This window comes from Ambystoma mexicanum, chromosome 2q (genome assembly GCF_040938575.1).
Source record: "Ambystoma mexicanum isolate Mex_15411 chromosome 2q, UKY_AmexF1_1, whole genome shotgun sequence".
NCBI classification, from domain to species: domain Eukaryota; kingdom Metazoa; phylum Chordata; class Amphibia; order Caudata; family Ambystomatidae; genus Ambystoma; species Ambystoma mexicanum.
The window spans coordinates 240,577,405-240,599,948 of NC_090924.1; the positions used below are offsets into that span (position 1 = coordinate 240,577,405).

Sequence of the window (22,544 nt, forward strand, 5' to 3'; positions counted from 1 at the left end):
GCCTTGGAACAGCTCTGTGGGCCTCCTGGGTCGTGGATCTGGAAGGCTGATGGTACAAGGAGGAGAAACCTTTTGACGACCTGCCCGACTTTCCTCTGGAAGAATGAAAGGAAGAGCGGTGCTGTTGGAGGGTGCCAGGGCACAGGCTGTCACTGCCTTGATGGACTGCAGGGCCTCGTTGACGGCCTTCCTGAAAAGGTTATCTCAGTCGAAAGGCATGTCCAGTACCTTCGTTTGGACCTCCTGACGGAAATTCATGGCCTTCATCCAGCCTTGGTGACTAAGGCAGACACTGTTCCACATCTGGCGGAACCCCGTGTCAGCAATGTTCAGCGCCACTGTGATGGCGTGATCTGACACTATCTCTCCATTTTGGAAGAGGGCGATCGACTCCGTCCGCTTGTCGTCGGGGAGGAACTCCAGGTTAGGCCCAGGCTTGTACCACTGCTCTCTGTCGTATCTTGCTAGGATAGCCAGTGCGTTGGTAGCCTTGATGGTGGACACAGCAGTGTAGATTACCTTCCTCCCCATGGTGTCCAACTTCTTATCCTCGCTGTCCGGAGGGACTGAAGACGACGACGGGTTAGATGACCGCTTCCTCGCCGTCACCAAAACCACTGACGCCTGTGATGGTTGCAACCTCAGGCACTTGGGGGCGGATTCCGGTACCCAGTACTTCTTCTCCAGCCTATCTTGCTTGGCTGGAGCCATGTAAGGGTTCTTCAAGAGGGCTAGGCCCTCCTCTCACACATTGTTCAGGAGGGGTACTGCCATGATGGTCTTCCTCTTGGCCTCGTGCCTCTGGTACAGGAAACCCTCCTTCCTGGTCTCCTCGGGCACAAGCTGGAACAGCTTGGAGGCTTTGGAGATCATAGAATGTAACAATCCCACCTCGTCCAGTGGGGACGCCCTAGGCTGCAGGCCCCCACTGCCCGCTCCAACGATATCATCGTCGTCAGTAGTCGTGGCTGAATCCATCCCTGCACCCGTGTCTGTGTATGCCGGGGGAGATGGGACCCGACGCGCGTGTGGAGGCTGAAAAGGGGGTGTTGGATGGCGCTTTCTTTTCTTCAACTGCAGATGATCATGGGCCTGGGGAACCGTTGGAATAGGCCCTTGTGGCATCCTCTTCTGGATCTCCGACACCAAGGTCGTAGAACCGTGTGTGGGGGACTCCATATCCTCATCCTCCGTGGATGAAATTTCCATGGCTTGGGCCACGGCCTGGGACTGATCTGGGGCCTCCTTGCCCCCCCCCCCCTCTTTCCACCCTGAGGGGCTGGAACCGGGTTCTGAGGCGGTGTGTCCCTTTCTCGGGAGTGCCGGTAGACCATGTCAAAGTCACCACAGTGGCTCCTCACCTCGGAGGGAGGGATACCTTTGGCACTGTGGGGGCTACCCACTCGGGGTCAGCCCCTTTAGCTTTCGAAAGAGCAGCCACCACCAGCTCCATCGTCGACAAAGTCTTTTCCTGTGCTGCCTTGGTATTCTTGGGCAGATCGGCCTTCTCCTCCGTCCGCAGTTTCTCTGGCTTCTCCCACAGCTTTGCCGGGTTAGACTATTTTCTCTTCGAGGAGGAGCTCTATTGCCGGCTGGCAATGGAGGCGAAGGGTGATGTCGATCCTGCCCTGTCTGCCGTAGGACCCGCTTCCGCTGTGACCCCGGTGGACCCGGACTTGCGGTGCTTGGCCATATCTTGGGCCCCAAGTGATGAGGCACCTTCACAGGACTTAGAAGCCCGCTCCTCACACCGACCGGCCTTGGGCGAGGCATGCCCCTGCTTGTCGCACGGTGCAGAGGTCTTGGAATTCAGCCACAGCAGCAGTCTACTGTGCCTGTCATTTGTCTTCTTGGAGAATCTGTGACATATCTCGCAATCTCCTTCCTTGTGGTCCGGATGCTGTCAGTAGAGGCATTGTAGGTGCTTGTCCCCCACAAACACATTTCAGAGCCTGCACTTGGTGCAGGGCTTGAAGAGGGATCTTCCTTCTTTCTTCTCCTCAGTCATGCTCAGGAGGGCATGAAGAAGGCCTGATGGCCTTCTGGAAAATTCAACGATCTTTGCCCTTGAAGGGCGCTGAATTTCACCGACAATGGATCCCCGCTGTTGGCAGATGAAGAGAAGCACACACAGGCTCTTTTGAAAAAAAATTAAAACTTTCCACAAGAAAACACTGAAGCGTGCAGTAAAAATCTGAAGATGGCTTAGGGAGAGGATTGTCATTGGCTGGGGTCAGTATGACCCAGATGGCGGTGATTGGTTTATGGGAAAAATACAGTTTTGTAAGTGAAAGTGAAACAGTTTTTATTTTACCGAGGATTCCCAGCGTGACCACGGGGAATATTCATGAGCATGTGAATCCATGCCAGACCCCATGCTGGAGAATATGCACATCTTTGAGGACATTCCCTCACTTCTTAGCAGTAATGGAAACATGATCCGTAAATCCAGTGTTCCTTTTTTCAAGTAACTTATAAGAGGGCCTTTATTTTATTCCAAAGCATCAGGTGGCTGCTACAGGAAAATAGTTACCAGCTCCCTGTTGATAGTGGCCACTGTTAAGTCCTGGCCTGCGGTAACGCAGACCAAGGCTGGAAGCACCCAGCAGACATCCGTGGACAGGGGGCACCCTTTCAGCCGGTGAGCACACAGGCTCTTCCATGACCTGGGGGCACCATGGCTAACACAAGATCCGGTGACGGAGTTGCCCAGCAGGGGTGCCAGCACCTCCATGCAGAGTTGCCCAGCAGGGGCTCTGCTTACACAGGGGTGGGGGCATCAGAGGCAGCGTTGCCCAGCAGGGCCACTGTCAGGGTGGAGGGCCCTTCAGCAGCAGGCCCTCTGCCTACTACGCAGCGTCAGCATTGCACTGCAGCCAAGGACACACAGAAGGCTGGAGTCAGGTTGCATTGACTGATGAGCTGGAAACGGCCCGTCTCTTTTATTACTCTGTCGTCACATGGCCACAACATGTGACCTTGGCACGAGCCCTGGGAGATTCCATGCTCCCATGAGGGGCGACACACCACAGCCAATCCTTAGATAAGCTTCCTTGAAGTGGTTATATGTTTCAGGGTAAGTATAACAATAATTAGCATGCATGCAAGGACAGTAACAAAATCTCCAGTCTACGTAAAAATCATTTTGAGAGTAAATTCACTTTCAAATGAAAATTACTCAAAAGGACACTGAAAACCAAAGGTGCAATCCATTATGTAAACTGTGGAATTATGCCAATTTTGCCAAATGGCAAACTACAGCACCTCCTTTCCTTTCAGTCTCATTTGATCCCCTCTCAAGAAGAACAGTGCTAGAAAATGCGATATTTGATATCACATCAAGGGCGGGCATGCTTATGTGTCCCTATGTAAAAATATCACTTACGCTAGTTTTACTTTTATACTTTGATTCAGGAACTGGCTCAAAACCGTCTTGGGTCTCTCTGGTGCCGTTAAGCTTGCTTACTAGTGGATAAGGTCTCATTAATAATACTATGCTGTACTGAAAAAAATGTGTGCTTTGTAAAGAACATATTACAGGGGATTGACCAATTTAACAGCCAAGAACTTTATGAATCAAAGAATTTTAAGTTAACAAAACAAAATACGCATATCTTTGTGGTGCTAATTTAGCTGAACTTTAAACATCACCTGCTTCACTTGCTGCCAAGAGTCTTCCCAACGCTTTATTTTCCTTTTCGCCTCATCAAGTTCTCGTCTAATTCGAGTTAACTCGCTGCTTTTTGAGTTTGTAGTTGTTGAGGGTGTAGAGCCACTACTGAACACGGGAGATGGAGTTGGGGAGAAACTTCCAGTAACAAAGTCCCAGATACTACCAGTGACACCATTCAACCCTGGAACATAGAACATGGATAGATTAAGTGAAGTACAACCTCAAGCAGTCGTTTACATAAATATATTTTATATTACAACAATCAACAGAACTGAGGGAAATGTAGAGTAGCACTTCAGAAATTCAAGGTTGCAGCAATGATACATGTACTGTACAAAGATTAAAACGTTTAAGGTTTGCAGAGCTGAAACATTGTTTTTAAATAACATGTTTAGCAAATACTGAGAACCTGCTGTACACATTTTATCTGCTGCAAAGAAAAATACATTTGACAATGTATAGTTTGCATGCTAAACTATTTAGATTGATTATAAAAAGGTTTTACATTATTTGAAAGTAGACATGATAGTAGCATTTTGAAGGATAAATTTGGAAGCTGCATGGAGTGATCTGCATAGAGACGGTTCAAATAAAGGACAGTATGGCAACGGAAAAAAAACACAAGTATTACACGCATTACACAAAATAGTTTTAGGTGGTTAACATCCAAGTGACTTACCTAAAGAATTATGAGAAGATGCAGAGGTGCCTAAATTGATGTGTTCAGCTTTTAGAGATTGAGGCTGGTGGTGGTGAGGGGTCATACTGGACGAAAGGAAAGACTGAGATAACGAGTGGGGAAGAGAGCCAAGTGGTGAGGTTGAAACAGAAGATGATGAATGTAAAGATGAGGAACGAGCAAGAGAACCTGGAATATTGACAGGGGCAGAACTCCCCAGCAATCTCTGACCTGGACATAAATAAAGCAGAAAAGAAATAAAACAGATTAACATTACAGAAAAGATGTGCAACTCTAATATTTTCAAAAACAGATTAATTTAAAAAGCAACACTTTAATTTCCTTTGATTTTCATTTTTCTAATTCTGTGAAAGCTTTAGGCATTTACAGAAATGTCCTCCAAAACCATTGAATGTTCTAGCTGTATGACAGATTGATGTAACCTTAGCTGCACAACAAATACTATTTTGTTTCAAAAGAGCACAAAGCACTTATGTGGCCATAAGCTCCATCTACTATGTATACAACAGCTCCCCACAGCCTTTCTTTTTCCTGAAGTCCATACCACATGATACAGACAGAGAGGGTGCTTGTTTCCGGCAGACAGGAGGCTAAGGACTACCAGTACCAAAGTCTCTATGGTGAAAAACATAACTAATGGTCAGTCCAGTTCTTCCTCCATCCATATTCGTAGGTGTTTTTAAAGCACAGACGTAGCTAAGTGGCATACAAATTTTAACTACACATTCTTCAAAAGGGCATTGCCAAATTGAGGGGCTGATCTAGGGTAAACAGCCATGAAGCAGCGTTCACAGAAGATATGTGCAGTAGCACAAGTAGCTGACATATAGATCATATCCAAGGGTACATGGCATGTGAAGGCTTTTAAATGCATCTTAGCACCAGATGTCGAAATACATTGTGGACGTCTTTGAAAGCATTCCAATAAGCAAAAAACTCATCAATGAGCAATGCAGGGCTCAGAAGCACGTTTGTCGGAAGATGGGCTGCCCTAGGTGAGAACAAGTCTATCAGCGGGCTCTATACATACTCCCAGTGAGGGCTTAGAACTTGAGAGGCTGTACAAGTACCATGGTTAAGTAAGCTTTGTTCTAACTCTAACAAGGGGATCAGAAAACAGTGTGGCTGTTCTAATTCATATGGAAATCTGACAAAGCCGTTGAAAGACCATTAGGGTATATGCTTAAAAATAAGCTTGCCATGTGAAAAATATTGTAAAGTTTTTTGTTTTTTTAAAAATATTTATTTTCAAAAAGTTCACAACATAGAAACATATGTACAATAATATAACATCATGTAATAATCACAGCAAAACCTACAAACTATATACATCAGAAATACCTCCCCCCCCAGGAGTCACAATATAATCAATAAACAGGTCTAATACAGTAAAAGAAATTTGCCCCAAATCTTATTAAATAATCCATCTTTCTTTTCTCTCCGATACAGCACTCTCTCCATATCTGCTAGAGAATGCATCTCTGCAATCCATTCCTCAATAGTAACAGGGGTAGATGCTTTCCAATGTCTCAAAATTAGTTTCTTCCCCACCATTGCCCCACGAAAGATCCATTTCTTCTGAGAAGTAGTCAAGTCTTCCAACAAATCCCCACTACCCAGTACTATGGTCTTAAAATCCATATGAACCTTCTCTTCAAGAATCTTTTCACAGATCTGGTCAAATTCAAACCACAGACCTCTCACCCTTGAGCACTCCCACAACATATGCTCAAAGGTGCCCACCTCGTGTTAACATGTCCAACATTCAGAGCTGTCACTCACCCCCCTCTTCATCATTCTCTCAGGCGTCCAGTATGTCCTATTCAAGATCTTTATTTGACGCAACCTGTCTGCAAGACTCAAAGAACACAGCTTCACATTCTCACAAATACACGTCTCCGTAATATCTTCACCAATTCTCTGATTCCAATCCAATCCTAAAGCATCATTAGCCCGATAATTCGACACAACCAGCCTATAAACATAACTAACTAGGCCACATCCACTCACCCCAGGCTCCCAACGAAGCATTTCTATATTGATTTTCTTTCCCAAATCCACAACCCCCATCACCCTCCTGATCTTCTGATAATCTGCCAGGCGAAAAGTAGGAATGTCAAACTTGAACTGTATCTCCCTAGCCGTCATCCAATCCAAACCATTGAACAGATCACTGATCCACCGCACCCCAGCTAGGTACCAATCATGCCAGAACAACATTTTCCCTTCATGTGTGACACTCGGATTCAGCCAAATTGAAGCACTCGGATCTTTCAATGCATTGAAACCCAAACATTCACTCAGACCACCCATGAGTTCCGTAAACTCCTAGTCAGTGGGCCTACATCGTAGCTCGAGGTGGCCGACTGGTCAACATAGCCCTAGGCGACAAAGGGCCTACATGGCTAGCCTCTGCACATGCCCAATCCTCATGCTCCGATTTGAGAAAAGCAAATCTATTCCGTGACATAAAAGCCAAATGGTATGCTTTGAAATTAGGGACCCCCAGTCCACCCTTAGACAAAGGTAATTGCAATTTACTAATCTTCAGACACAGAGGTTTACGATCCCACAAAAATCCTTGCACGAGTCTATCCAACTCACACCAAAAATGTTTCTCAATGTCTAATGGGATCATACTCAGAATAAAGGTTTACTCTAGGAGTCTACACCATTTTCAAAGCATTCACCTTCCCCCAAAGGGAAAGGTGCAACAAACACCATCTTTCCAAATCCAATTTGAAATTAGTGCACACCATATTCATATTTTCTCTCACAAAATCAGTAAAATTAGGCAAAATCCAAACCCCCAAGTACAATAGTTTATCAGCACACCACTTAAAACCCAACCGGGTAATAAATTGTTTGTCACACATCGGCACCAATGGTAAAACCTCTGATTTTGCCCAATTGATCTTGTATCCTGAGCACTGGTGAAAGGCCTCGAGAATGTTCATAAGAACCGGCACTGACTCACCAAGGTTCTTGAGGACCAACAATAAATCATCAGCCTATAACCACATTTTTTGTTGCATTCCCCAACAACTTATGCCTTGTAAGCCCTCCTCATTTCTCAATGTTATAGCCAAAGGTTCAATACTAAGTACGAATAACAAAGGTGACAATGGGCAGCCCTGTCTCGTGCCACGTTCCAATTCAAAAGGTTTTGACCTCTGACCATTAGTTTTAACATCAGCCGTAGGCCTGGTATACAGCAGTTTAATCCAAGAACAGAACTGAATCCCAAAACCCATCTTTTCCAATACTTTAAACATAAATTGCCAATCAACTCTATCGAATGCCTTCTCTGCATCAAGTGATAGCACACCCGAGTCTTCAGATAACTCTGACACTTTTGTGATAGTACATAGTAGTTTCCGCATGTTACTGGACGTCATCCTACCTTTAACAAAGCCAGATTGATTTGATCTATCAGTTTTGGCAAAAGATTTTCTATTTGCAGAGCTAGAATCTTGGCCAGAATCTTATTGTCCACATTAATCAAACTAATCGGTCTGTAGTTGGATGCCTGTGATTCATCCCTGTTTTTCTTTAAAAAGACAGAAATAGTTGCATGTCTAGTAGTGACTCGAAGTATACCCCTAGCCTTGGAGGTCTTATACATGTCCGTCAATAGTGTCAGCGCAGAATTAGGCAACCACCCATAGAATTCCACTGGCAATCCATCTGGTCCCGGAGACCTACCAACATTCAATTTTGATATTGCCAGCTTGACTTCATCCACCGGGCTATCTCCCTCCAGTAAAGTAGCCTCCTCCCCTGAAATTTCTGGAACTTGAATACCCTCCAAAAAGTCTCCATTTGCCGCGTCAATATGGGTTTCATTCTTATATAATTCCTCATAAAACTTTCTGAATACATGATTTATAATTTCCGGAGTGAATGTGACTTGACCATTAGAGTCTGTAATAGAGATGATCGAGCGCTCAGACTCCCTCAGCCTCAATCTATACGCTAACCAGCGATCACATTTCTCCCCATGTTCAAAATAAGCACATTTTTGATGAAAATACTTCTTATCCACCCTATCAGATATTAGCTCCTTCAACTCTCTTTTCAGCCTGTTTAACTCGGGAAGCAATTCCACTCTCCTAGGATCCACCATCAGAACCCCTGATAAGACCCTAATCTTCAGTTCCAGTACATTCTGTGTATTGTCCCATTTTCTTTTCAAACCACTCGCCAGACTAATAAACATACCCCGAACCATGCATTTAAATGCTTCCCATATCATGTCAGATCTAACTTCTCCAGTACAATTCTCCTCAAAAAAATAGTCAATTTCGGTTGCAATTGTGTCCATCTCCTGTAGATTGTCCAACAATATAGTATTTAGTCTCCAAGTCTTTGGTCTACACATAGTGTAACTCCACTTCAAATCCACTGAAACATGAGCATGGTCAGTCAGCACAATATTACCCATACCACTCGTTGTATAGTTTTGCAACATGTCTCCTGCCATCAATACCATGTCAATTCTGGAATGCGTAGCATGTGCACCGGAATAAAAAGTATATTCCCTCACTGAAGGATTGTCTATCCTCCAACAGTCTTTCAGATTATGTTCCTCCAGCAGATCCTTTAATGCCCGTGATTGCATGTCTATCCTTCTGCAATGTCTGGTATTACTCCTATCCAAAGCAGAGGCAATAACTGTATTGAAGTCCCCCCCACTCCAAGATTATGTTACTGGACTTAAGGTCTTGAATCGCTTGAGCCACCTCTCTGAAAAAGGTACCATCATCTGTCACTTCTTTGCCCTGAATATTAGTTAAAATAGTAACCATTCTACCTTCCTTGTCACAAATTTCTTTGACAGCCTTGATCGGTACATGTTTCCTAATAAGATTAACCACACCCCTAGACCGTGACTCAAAAGATGAACCATAAACCCTCCCAACCCAACCTTTCCTCAAACCATCCAAATCACCTTTCAAAAGGTGTGTCTCCTGGAGAAAATAAACGTCTCCTTTTAAGTCATTCAGATAAGTCAAAACTTTGTTTTTTTCTGAGCATTGTTCAGACCATTCACATTTCACAAGATAACTTGCATATGATCCCCCATTTCCAAATACAGCTTATCCAACCCCACCCAATTCAAAAGGGACCCCTGCAACAGACCCTCAAATGTATTTGTGACCCCCAACCCCCCCTTCTGAAACAGGTGCAAAACACCAAGGACAGGATATAGAAAAAAATTCTAAAACACATTCCAAGAAGTCCAACACCCTGGACTCTTCTCCTAAATAACCTGGACTCCCCAATAAATCCCCTGCAGCCCGAAAAAGGGCAACCAAAAAATTAACTTGTTTAAAATAACATCAAAAACTCAATAACCACTGCAACTACATCATCATAAGTTCACAACCGTTCCGCCGCCACATTCCAACCCATACTGAAACGCATAGTGCCTCCCCACAAGGCCTGCTAAGTATATTAAATTTAAATTAAAAAACAACTCAACTAGAAATTAGCACATACAAGAAGAAATCTGGTCCCTCCCATAACTGCATCCCCGGCATAAAGTCAAGACTGCCTCATCCACCCCAGATTACCACACACCACAACAAACTGAGAAATGACAACACATTAAGAATTCAAAAATACATGAAACATGGAGCAAATAAACAGCCCCAAGGAGTCAATCACCTATTGAAGCTCAATGTTGTTGCAGCCCCAATTAGATAAACAATGTAAATCAACATAAGCTACCAATACGAACAAAATGAAACATCAATCACAAAGAAAGCTTCAAATATGCATCGGATATATTCACCATCTACAGACGATGTTGCTGATGAATCAAGGCATTCAAACTGATGCGTCACATAAATGCAGATAGCCATCCCCTTTCCATCCCATCATCGCAATTTGAATCATCAGGCAATGCCGTCATAAAACAAGCAGCACATTGCACATTTAAAGCTCCAATAGTAGCACAAAAAAATGTCATGAACATGACCAAACTCAACTAAAGGTGACGGGTACAGGTACTCTAAAACATATCATTTCGGATGGGGAGTTAAATTCTAGTGAACAATTTCAAGCGTAGCCCGTTTGCTTGATTTGTTCTGATGCCAGTCCCACTACCGCAGAGACTAAAAGTAAACAAGGTCTGCAATACCCATGTGCAGGTGGCCAATGTGTGCCAAAGCTGACTAAATGTCTAAAGACAGGAGCAACGATTCCACAAAACAAGATCTGCTAAACAAATAATTACTGGCCAACTGCATTAAATTTCACCACGAAAACACATAAGTCTGCATGAAGTTACGGAACCAGACTGGGTTCACCAGACAATCCTCTCACAACACCCTTCTTCCATACACACCAAGCACCCACCTCTATTCCAGGGCCCATATATACAACTCCAATCAAGAGCAAACTCGTATACGGGAGGTGGAAAGAGCGTGCAAAAAGGGCAGGTGAGGCCAACACTATCCAAGCGAGAGGAAGATCCAGTTACAAAAGGCGTGGAAGCGCTCCATTCCAGCCCCCACCAGCCAACTCCCCCGAAATACCAAGGAGCAGAGAGATGGAGAACAAAGGCATACAGAATATCTACATTTGTAATATGCATGAGTCAACCGCTAATTAGTAGCAGGTGAGAGAAGTTTGCCTTGAATCTCCTCCAAGACTCGCCTGCATAGTACCCCAGAATGTTTCACAGTGTACAGCTTCACTAAAGTAACCATATCATTTAGTTAATAAAAGGGATGATTCATTCTTAAGACTATCAATGGTTTGACAGCAACCCCTATTCCAGACAGAACTGTTAGACCTTCCGAAAGTCATATTTTGGACTCATTTAATCAGTATGTGATGTGGCTGCCCAAAGCCCAACATATATGAGTAGGACAGCGAACAAGTTGTGCCGGCACCACAACGGGGTTGATGAAAGGTCGCAGTGATGCGGGCAGTGAGGTGGCGACTAAGGAAATGTCTGGAAGGGGAGACATCCAATGGTAAGAACCGAATTAAACTCAGTCACACTTGGAGCAGATGCAGCCTCACCAATACAATGGAATGTGTTCAAATATGTACCAGAAAATACAGAAAGTGCCATGTACATTAAGTCCTCAAATCAAGCTAGCCATTTGCACATAAGTAAACGTTTCAAAGGAAGTCCCAAAGCTCCTTCCAGCATCCGTCTATCACTGTACTGTAGGTGAATCAGTGCCCACAAGCGTCAGCTCACCACTGTACCACAGCTGTGCGGGCCCATGATCACTGACTCACCATACTATCATCATAGGGGTTACCAGTGCCGGCATCCACCATTCACTGAAGCGAAACCAGCACCTGTGAGCCTCAGTGCACCAGGGCAGGTGCAATAGGGGTACAAGAGCCAGGCTAGGTTCACATAACTTAGAACGCTGAAAACAATGCAGGGGTATAAAAGCCTGCGAGCATTCGCACACCATTGTAATGTAGTGATGTTAACAACTGTGAGCATTGGTTTACCACCATGTTGGAGGGGCACCGGCATTGATTCACCAATGTACTGTAGCTGTGCGGGCACAGGGACCTTAGTGCATTTCTACGAGCAAAAGTAGCAAACTGTAAGTATCGGAAGAGGAAGCCGCTGAGAAATGCCAGCTAAATAGCAATCCGCAGGCTACACCCAAAAACCACTCAAAATGCATTGAAAATGTCATCATTCAAAATCCGCTCAGAAAAGCTTATAATGAATTGAAGATTTCATCATTATAAATTCATCCCGTGAACCACAGTACAATTTGATCCGGCCTTGTGTGGAGAAGAGTTATCAAAAACATCAGGATTCAAATGAACAAGCGCACTGACACCCAGTACAAAATGGGAATCCACCAGAATTCCCAATTATCAAAACACGAGGAAAGTTCATTTTCAAGCTGTTTTCGCTGGTGATTAGAACGCTTCAATGCGTCCAGCAGCTAAATGGCTATATGTTGAATAATGGGTTTTCCAAAGCATTCTGAGCATGTATATGTCTTTTGGAGCTCATCTGTTCATCTCTTGACCTATTATGCGGTGGTAAACATGAAGGAAGGAAGAAGGCAGCGAGCAGAGAAGACTGGGAACACACGTCCAAACCAAAGAGCAGGGTAGCGAGCAGTTGCAACGCGAAACGGTGCAGGGAGCAGGTACCGCAAGGAAGAACGCCCTTGAGGAGGAGGAGCCTGAAGTTAGCCTTCTTAGGAGAGGAGAACGTGATCACCACGGCACTCCAATACGGAGGAAATCACTGAGAAAAGCCGAATAGCAGTCCGCCGGCTACACATGCGCTTGGGCACCACATAAGACGTCTGAAATGGCAGCAGAGTTTAGGGCCCGATCTCACCTGACACACATCTTGCTGGACGAGTAGTCGAATAACAACTCCCAGCTCCGCATCGATGCGCGATATGCGGCTCCACTCCCCAATGTGTTCCTGCGTCAGGTCAGCTGAGAGAGCACATGACGGATCAGCTGATGCATGGTCCTTTCCTCTAAACTCCCCCAGCTAACGCGCCGCACGACCTGAAACGCGACGGTGAGAACGGTGAGAACGCATTGTTTAAATAAGGAAGCGTTCAACTGAAATATCCAATCAGCGCCATTTTCCACAATGCAATCACAGTGCCAATCACAATAAAATAATAACAAAATTAAAAAAATTAAAAAAACATTTAAGAAAAACCAATATAGCAATACACCATCAGTCAATAAAATAACATCCTGTGGTAAATCAATTTTCCAGCAACCCACACTTTTGTCTCCCGAGCCTATAACCATTTGAGCGCCTCATTAGGATCTGTAGTGATTTTCTCCCCCTCAGGAAACACCAAAGTTAGCCAATTAGCCCTGTTGAGGAAGGCCTTCACCCCCAAAGAACTTGCCAGATCCTTGGGCTCCTTAAAGGACTTTCTGATCTCCACAACCTCCTTCGGGTAGTACGGGTAGATAAAAATCTGCTGCTTTTTGTAATATATCATTTCAAGATGTCTTGCTGCTCTCAAACCTTCTTCCTTGATCCTGGTGCACATATAGGAAATCAGGACTTGCCTAGCTTTACCTTGAAGGCCTAACTTCTTGCCGATCCTGAATGCATTATCAATGTCCATTAATGTAATCTGTCTATATTTGATTGAACTCTTCAAAACAGCCATCACTTTTTGGGTCAAATCCTCATTTTCTTCTTCCTCCAATCCAATGATCCTAATGTTCCTGCACCTAATCCTCAAATCCAGCTCCAATGTTTTAGCTCTCCCTTTATTAAAGTCATCTTTCAAATTCTTGTAGGCTGTGAAGCTCCCCGAAATTTCTGATGACAGAGGCGCTGCTGCGTTCTAAAACTGAAACACGCCTGTCCCCTTGAACCACCTTCATAGACAAATCTTCCATAGATGCTTTAACATCAGTCACACCCTGAGCAACTTTACCCAAGTCTTGTGCCACCTTCAGAAGTAGAGAGTAGATATCTTGTGGACTAGGTACTTTTGCCATGTCTGCAGCTGATTTGGTTTTTTTCGGGACAGGGTTATCAGCAGTTTCAATTTTCTTTTTGGAGTTCATTATCTACAATAATCCATATAAAGGAGAGGGCCAGGAGCTGCTGGTTTATGCTGCTGCCTCTGCTGCCTGAGCTTGCTGATTCTCCAAACCAAGGGAACAGTCACAGGAAAAAATGACTTCCAAGTGAACCATTCAAACTAATAGGTAGCAATTGGTTCAACAGCGCTGTGTACCAGAACTGAAAGTGCAATGGTAAGGTTAGATACTGGGTGGAGCTTACCAACAGGAGGCAACAAAGGATTGTCCCCACATAATATATTAGGTGATAACACAGTCCTTTATTGAAGGATCAAGTCTGGTAGATACACACAAATAAATGACTCACTTTGTAAAAGAAATCGAAACAGGTAACATTATATATATTCAATGAAAAAACTTTGTTAACGGGACGTTATGGTTACAAGTAAAACCGAAAAACCCCTGAAATTCGCCAGTTATGGTAAGCTAAGGAACCATAACTCGCGCCCCCACTGTGCACTGCTAAGACTAACACCCAGGACATCAAAGATGACATCACAAATGTCATTGATGACATCACATATCTAGGACACTTGTTTTTGTTCACTGAGATATATATAGGCCAGGTGGTTTTGTTCACTGACAGAATATTAAAATTGAAAAAGGTGCTATATATCAGGATGGCGAATTTCAGGGGGTTTTCGGTTGTACTTGTAACCATAACGTCCCTTTAACAATGTTTTTTTCGTTGAATTTCATGGGTTTTTACCAGTGCGCGCTATTTTCCTACAATTTACTAATATCATACTTACCCAATATAGCAATATTTGTGTCCAATTTACAAAGTGTCACCTTAAAACTCTGCCATTTCCCACCTTCTAGAATAATTTTTAACACTTCTATACACTTTTTGCAACTATTTCAACTAGTTTAGCATCCGTAGACGTCTATGAACATCTGACTTCATTGCGGACCTTCCCGACAGTGCCACATGACCATATGCTGGTGCACGGCAAGATGACGTGTCCAAGAACCCGTCCACACGTCACGATAAGATCCGTGCTTCGCGGACAGTTCAGAACTGCATTTTCTACTGATCTAGGAACTTTCAACTTCAAAATTTCCCTTGCACAGTTCCAACACCTATTCCTACTCAATATCCATTAACAATCTAGTACACAGTACATACTTTTAGCAAAACTGCTATTTATCTTAAAATGGCATCAGCTAATGCCATCCTTCCTCCCCAAGAGACACCACCACTGCTGTAATCAAGGAGCATGAGAAACAAATGCCCCCCTACCTTAGAAATGACACACGCGCAACATTTTCCCCTGTCCACCTACCACTCCATATTAGTGTTTGGTGCCTCTTCCCTCATTTCCTCCCCACCTTTCGTTCTTAGCTCTCCTGCCAAAAAAAACAATACATTCAAAAACAACAAAATAAATGTTCCCTTTCACAGTTAAAAAATAATACAAAAAAAACATATAGACTCCATCTACTTTATATTTCTCTGTAAAATACATAGACTCAATAAGATTTTCCAACATTACCATTTGCATTTTATGTTTTGCTAATGGGAATATTGTGGCGTTCATCCTGGATACTGGCCCGACAGCCGAAGTGAAGCAAGGGTGGCTAGCGAGGTCTTTGGACCATTATCCCCCATTCCAGCACCTGTAATGGGGGATGAAGGCTATTAGCATCCTAGGTTCCCAAAGCGGGAACCCGGGGTGCTAAAAAAAAGGATTTTTCTTCCTACACCATGATGCCTGCAGCGTCCCGGTGTATGAAGGAAAATCCTTTTCCGAGATGGCCACCATGGAAAGGGAAGCCGGGTTCCATACAGGGCCCCTCTTCGCTTTCCATGGAAGCCTGTAGAAGGCGAAAAGAGAACCTCATGACCCTATTACCACAAACACATTTTTCTTCCCTTGCAAATCTATGCCAATTTAGAAAAACTTTACCACAAAGCCAGTCGCATGTGGCCATGGCGCCACTTTAACCCCATGTGTTGTCCCTCGTGGTCATGGTCAGTAGCCAGATTGTCCGGATCATAACCTTATTCCATGACCCGGACAATCTGGCCACTGCCCATGGCCACAGGCTACACCTCAGTCACCAAATTTATATCTTTATTTTTTGTACCTACATTATGACACTTGTCAAAAAAATAAAACACGGGCACATTTGCAAAACCATACTTTCAGGTCCTTGCCAATGCTCCTTAGACAAGTTTGCTGGAAATCCACCCATGTTTTATTTTTTCAAAAGTGTCAAATGTATGCACATCCGATCGTCATAAAACCTAACCGCCACTTGACAAAATCCATTCAGACTGTACGAAAACATATCTAGATCTATAATCTTTTGTGTAGATTTGTCAAATGGCACCACATTTATAAGTCTTTACAATATTTTGGGACCCCCCCCTAATTTGAACCCTCTTGACAGAATCCCACCAAACTTCGCAAACCCATTCGAAATCAGGTCAGAAACATAACTGCAAAATTTCATGCAGTTACATTGCGTAGTGCCAAAGTTATATGCCATCCAGAAACTGCCCCCAAACATCTGACGTGTCCCCGAACTTCTCAGGACTGTTCGCGAACATCCAAACTGTTCGTGGACTTTCGTGGCAAAAACCACCCCTTTTCTTGCTTCTTGCAGCCATATACCATCCCATCCTCATCACCCCTCACCTCCCCATAAATTATTTGAGAAGTTTGACAAGTGCAATGTTGTGTTTTTTAATATGTTTTACCGCGATGTCTGTGGACACTGGCCGCTGTCCGCGAATCCAAGATGGCGGGCGCATCTAGAAAATGTGACGCACCTCACGCTTCACTCCAACCAATTAGCGAACAAGTTAATTGTCCGCAGACATGACGTAGCCTCACTAGCCAATCGGTGTCCTGTCGGCGGATTGAACAGGGAAGTGTGTCCGCAGAGCAGACAGATATCACTAATTTTTTGGACTTACATTTTGGTCGTTAAGAAAAAAACTACTGGACGGATTTTCACCAAATTAACAAATTCACGCTTTCTGGACCAAGCCACCGCTCCTGCCGCAAATTTGGTGAAAATCTGTCCAGCGGTTTGGGCTGTAGGTGTGAGCAAAGTTTTTCCCCATTATGTCTATGGGAAAAAAAAATTGGGACCCCCTATAACTTTGCCCCCCCCTTGACCAGACCTCACCAAACTGTGCAAGAATATTCAGAGTGGGCCATATACTTTGTTTGCAAAGTTTGGTCAAGATTCGTCGAGAGGGAGTGAAGTTATAAGCCACACAAAAAGTGCTCTTCCTATGGGTTTAGCAATTTAACCATAACTACATGGCCGCTACCGCAGGCATAATATATATATATATATATATATATATATATATATATATATATATATATATATATGATATATTACTCACCGCAATCGTATTTCTGATGCTTGTATCTGCTTAGATTCACATGCTGTGCATAGGCCGACATCTAGTGGAAGCTGCAGACTATTACAGTTTGTTTTTCGAAACTCGAAAATGGGCGTCGACACAGGGCGTGCCAGTAATACTATCCCTAGTGTGACGTCCACTTTACCCATGATCCCTCACACGTCTAGGACCCTCAGATTGTATTTTTTCTGACATGAGGTAGCATGAGTAGCAGCATGAGTACAGATAATCCAAGCAGATAGATAGAAGACTACAAGCATCCATGCGCCTTCTCTCAGAGGGGAGGAAGGGTGGGTCGCATGTGAATCTAAGCAGATACAAGCATCAGAAATACGATTACGATGAGTAATGTATCTCTTCTGAGGCTTGTTGAATCTGCTTAGATCACATGCTGTGCATAAATTAGCGAGCAGTGTTAGAAGGAGGTGGGATGTGAGAAGGGTCATCAGCAAATAAATGCCCTAAAACCGTTTGTCCCACTTGAGTATCTGTCTTGGAATGGGTGTCAATGCAGCAGTGCTGAGTAAAAGTGTGAATAGAGCTCCAAGTAGCTGCTTTGCAAATGGTGTCAAGGGGTACATTTGCAATGAAAGCCAGAGTGGCCCCAATGCCTCTAGTAGAGTGAGCTCTTGGCGTGAAAGGCAGAGTTTTTCCAGAAATAGAGTAACACAGCTGGATACAGTTAACAATCCACTTAGAGATGGCACCATTAGAGACGCGATCTCCCTCTCTGCCTGTAGCTACGGAGACAAACAGCTGATCTGTTTTCCTTAGCGGTCTGGTCTTGTTTACATAGTAGAGGAGCGCCCTATGCACATCTATGGTGTGTAGTTTCACCTCAGCCGAGCTTTGTGGGTCTTGGAAGAAAGCCGGAAGCTCGATGGACTGGTTCACGTGGAATTTAGAAATAAACTTAGGTGAGAACCTAGGGTGTGTACGTAAAACCAGTTTATCTTTATGAACTGTAAAGAAAGGATCCTGCACTGACAGAGCCTGAATTTCACTGACCGTTCTTATAGATGTTATTGCTACTAAGAAGGCCGTCATATAAGTCAGGTGTTTGAGACTGCTCTTATGCATGGGTTCGAAAGGGGGCCCATGAGTTTAGATAGCACCACGTTAAGGTCCCATCCTGGTGGTGGGTTTGAAATAGGAGGGTGAAGTCTCTTTACTCCTTCCATGAAAGCTTTAACCACTGGTATCTTCCACCACGACACCTTGTTATGGGAGGTGGTGTAGGCTGACAGCGCTGCCAGGTGTACCTTCAGTGAGTTAAATACCAGTCCTGCATCCAGCAGGTGGAGCATGTACGTGACAACTGTGGAAGGAGTGCAATCAACTGGGTTGATTTGCTTGTTCTGGCACCAGATAACGAATCGTTTCCATTTGTCAAAGTAGCAGTGCCTCGTGTTTGGCTTCCTAGATTCCTTTAGGATGTCCATACATCTCTGTGGTAATTTGAGATGTCCGAACTCTACGACCTCAGGAACCATGCTGCTAGGTTCATTGAGTCGGGTTGAGGATGCACTGTTTGACCTTGGTGCTGGGACAGTAGGTTGTACCAGCCCGGGAGTTTGATGGGTTTGCACACCGCTAGTCTGCGTAGGTGTGGAAACCACGGTTGTCTCGCCCACATGGGAGCAACTAGGACGAGCGTCATTGACTCTCTGTTCATATTGTTGACCACCTTCCTGATGAGGAGTTGGTGAAAAAGCATACGCAAACATCCCTGACCAGTTCATCCACAGGGCGTTCCCCGGGGAGTCTGGCTGGGGGAACCTGGATGCAAATCCTGGGCACTGTCTGTTTTCGCTAGTGGCGAATAGGTCTATAGTGGGGAAATCCCACTGAGAGAAGATATCTTCTACGATTTCTCTGTGTAGACACCATTCGTGTTCCTCTGGGAGGGGATCTCTGCTCAAAGCATCCGCCAGAGAATTGAGATCCCCTGGAACATGTTGAGATGACAGGAAGATCTTCCGTCTGAGTGCCCATATCCAAATTTTCTGGGCAAGCTTGGACAGATTTGGCGAACGAGTCCCTCCCTGCTTGTTTATGTAAAACATGGCTGTAGTGCTGTCCGTCCGGATCTGCACTGACAAATTCAGCAGGTAGGGCTCGAACGCTTGAAGGGCTCTGAATCCTGCCAGAAGCTCTAGCAGGTTGATGTGATTCTTGGCCACTGAGTGAGACCAGAGACCCTGAGCTGTGTGGTGGAGGAGGTGAGCTCCCCACCCTGTCAGGCATGCATCGGTTGTGACTACCGCCTGTATTTCGGGATCGTAAAAGGGTTTCCCCTTGGACAGATTTTCTCTTGTCCACCAGTCAAGGCTTTGTACCAGTGTTGGCAAAACGACCACTAGATCGTCCCACTGACCACTTGCCTGAGACCACTGTTTCGCCAACCATTCTTGCATGGGACGCATGCGCAGGCGCGCGTGGGGGGCCAGGTAAATACATGATGCCATCATGCCTAGCAAACGCATTGCTTTGCGTACCGTTATCTGGCGACCGGCCTGATATTGCAGAATTTGCAGTAGTATATTCCAAATTCTTTCCTCTGATGGAAAGGTCAACCCCTCTTGCGTGTCTAGGATAGCTCCTAGGAACTGTTTGGAGGTGCTTGGCACCAGACTTGACTTTTTATCGTTTATTGAGAAGCCTAATTCGGAGAGGAGGTTGATCGTCCTTTGAATGTTTGTTCTGCAAATTACTGGGGTCTCCCCCGTGATGAGCCAGTCGTCCAGGTAAGGGTACACCGGGATTGCCTCCCTGCGTAGGTGTGCTGCCGCCACTGACAGTACCTTGGTGAATACCCTTGGAGCCGAGGCTATCCCGAAGGGCAGTACCTTGAACTGGTAGTGCCGACTGTCCACCTTGAAGCGCAAGTACTTTCTGTGCGCTGGGACCATGGAAATTAGAAAATAGGCATCTTTCATGTCAAATGTTGCCATGTAATCCCCCTTTTTTAGGAGGGGGATTACCTCCTGGAGGGTAGTCATGCGGAATTTTTGGGCCTTGACATACTTTTTTGCAGGCCATAAGTCCAATACTGGGCGCTTTGTCAAATCTTTTTTTGGCACAAGGAAGTAAGTTGAATAAATACCCTTGTTTACCTGGTGTCCCGGGACGAGTTATATCGCGTCCTTTGCTAGAAGATTGACGATCTCCTCGAGGAGGATCTTCTGGTGGTCCAAAGAATGTATTCTTTGTCATGGAGGGTGGTTTTGGGGAAGCCCTAACAGTTCTATGCAGTATCCTGCGGACACTGTGGACAGCACCCATCTGTCTGAAGTGATCCCTTCCCAAGTTTGGGTGAAGTTGGAAATGCGTCCCCTACTGGGGATGTGTGAGAATGGACCTTGAACGGAATGTCACTGTTTTGGTGGAGGCGTGCCGCCGCCTCTACTGGGGCTGCCTCTACCCTTACCACGCCCTCTCTTATTACCCCTGCCATAACCCTGGGTAGAATGCTGGCTGTTGTTGTTCCATTGTGTACCCTGCCCCTGGGAATAGTTAAGACCCTCTTTGGGAATTTTGTCCGCGTGGGCGACGAAAATTGCCATTCCCTCTCTGGTTAGGGGGTTTATTGGTTAGTTGGCCTAGGGATTTGAGTGTCTCATACTCGTCCTTGGCATTTTTCAGCGCGTCCTCGACCGCTTTCCCAAACAATAGATCCGGCTCCACCGGTTTGTCTATCAATGAAGCCTGGGTTTCGGCTTTGAAGCCAGACTGTCGCAACCAAGCATGCCTTTTGATAACCGCACCTTCTGCTATCAATCTGCCAGCGTTATCTGCGGCATCAAAGGTTGCTTTAAATATGCAACCGGACACGGCTCTTCCTTCCGCCGAAACTCGTGCCAATTGGCTTTTAAGGAATCTATGAGTGCCGCGACTTCTTCCCACTGGTGGCAGATGTAACTCGCCAGTAGGTTGGTGGAGTTGGCAATCCTTGCTTGGTAGGCGGAAGTGGAGGCTACTTTCCTGCCCAAGCCATAAATCTTCTTGCTCTCCTTGTCGCGAGGAGCTTCCGATGATGACAAGGGTGTTCCCGCCTTCTTACGGGTGTTAGTAACTACCAGGGAGTCCGGTTTCAGATGCCCTCTTATGTACAGTGGGTCTGTTTGGGCTGCCCTGAAAAACTTCTCAACTCTGGGGTTTAGCGCCCTAGTGAGATAGGGATTAACAAGGGAAGGGTCTATCCTCCTTTGTATAGCCTTAAGGATAGGGATGGCCTGGGCAGCAGGTCTCCTTTCTCCCACTAACTCCTCGGCAAAATCCCTCTCTTCCTGTGCACCCTGGGTGTCAATGTGGAAGTGTTCTGCCGCTCTGGACAGCACTTCATTCAAAAGAGGCTGGTTATCGACAGGGGAGTCGGTAACCGGGGGTTCTTTATCTACCGGGGAATCTAGCCTGTAGGATTCTGTGTTGTCCTCCTCCTCCTCTTGGTCCTCGTCATCCCCATAGTAGCATGTCCCAGCTTGTTCTTCCAACATGCCCAAATCTGGATCCTCATAAAAGGATGGATCTCCCTGATATTGAGAATAGGGCTGTATACTGAAGGGGTCTGAAGTAGGAGCTTCAACCCGGGACTTTTTACTTGGGGGTATAGGATCCCTAGAGCCTGAGGGAGTTGACCCGTCTGGGGTAAAAGAGAGAAAGTGTTCAGAGATTTTGGCATAGAAATCTGCCAATGATGACATCCTTGGCATTACTCTGTCTATGTCATCAGCAGACCACTCTCTTGAACTGGGAATGATTCTTTCTTGAAGGCCTTTCCCTGTTTTATCTAGACTAGACCTACTGGTTTGAACAGGGGTCTTAGGGATAACAGAAGATTGAGACTTGTCCATCTGTTTAAGTGGGGTAGAAGGTCTTTGAGGTGTGGAAGTAGGCTGGGGCTGCTTCCTCTGTTTTTCACCTTCCCTGTGTGTGGAATAGCGTTTACCCTCTTTTTTCGCCCCTCCGGAGTCCTTCGACGCCTGGCGCCGAGGTTTGGGGGTAGTGTCCCTATCTCTGTGTAGTGGAGGTTGGGACTCGGGAACAGCCGTTGCATGGCCTGTAGACGCCGACGCCTGTAGTGCGGACTGGGGATAGAGGCCGGCTTCGTCTTCTGACGATCGAACCTCCGTTACCTTGGGGAGCGAGGCACTTCTGGCAACAGTGGATGGTTGCCTGGAGTCATGCGGCGATCTAGATCGAGAACG

General features: G+C 45.3%; 1 protein-coding gene across 1 annotated transcript in view; it reads right to left on the reverse strand.

The window, feature by feature from the left end:
- The window catches only part of UNKL (unk like zinc finger), a 1,575,372-nt gene that overhangs the window by 282,558 nt on the left and 1,270,270 nt on the right, over nucleotides 1–22,544 (reverse strand). Inside the window, exons 11-12 of the mRNA XM_069647206.1 lie at nucleotides 4,353–4,583; nucleotides 3,652–3,854 (exon numbers count right to left, since the gene is read on the reverse strand). Coding sequence (XP_069503307.1) covers nucleotides 3,652–3,854; nucleotides 4,353–4,583 — 434 coding nt within the window. The remainder of the gene's footprint in view (nucleotides 1–3,651; nucleotides 3,855–4,352; nucleotides 4,584–22,544) is intronic.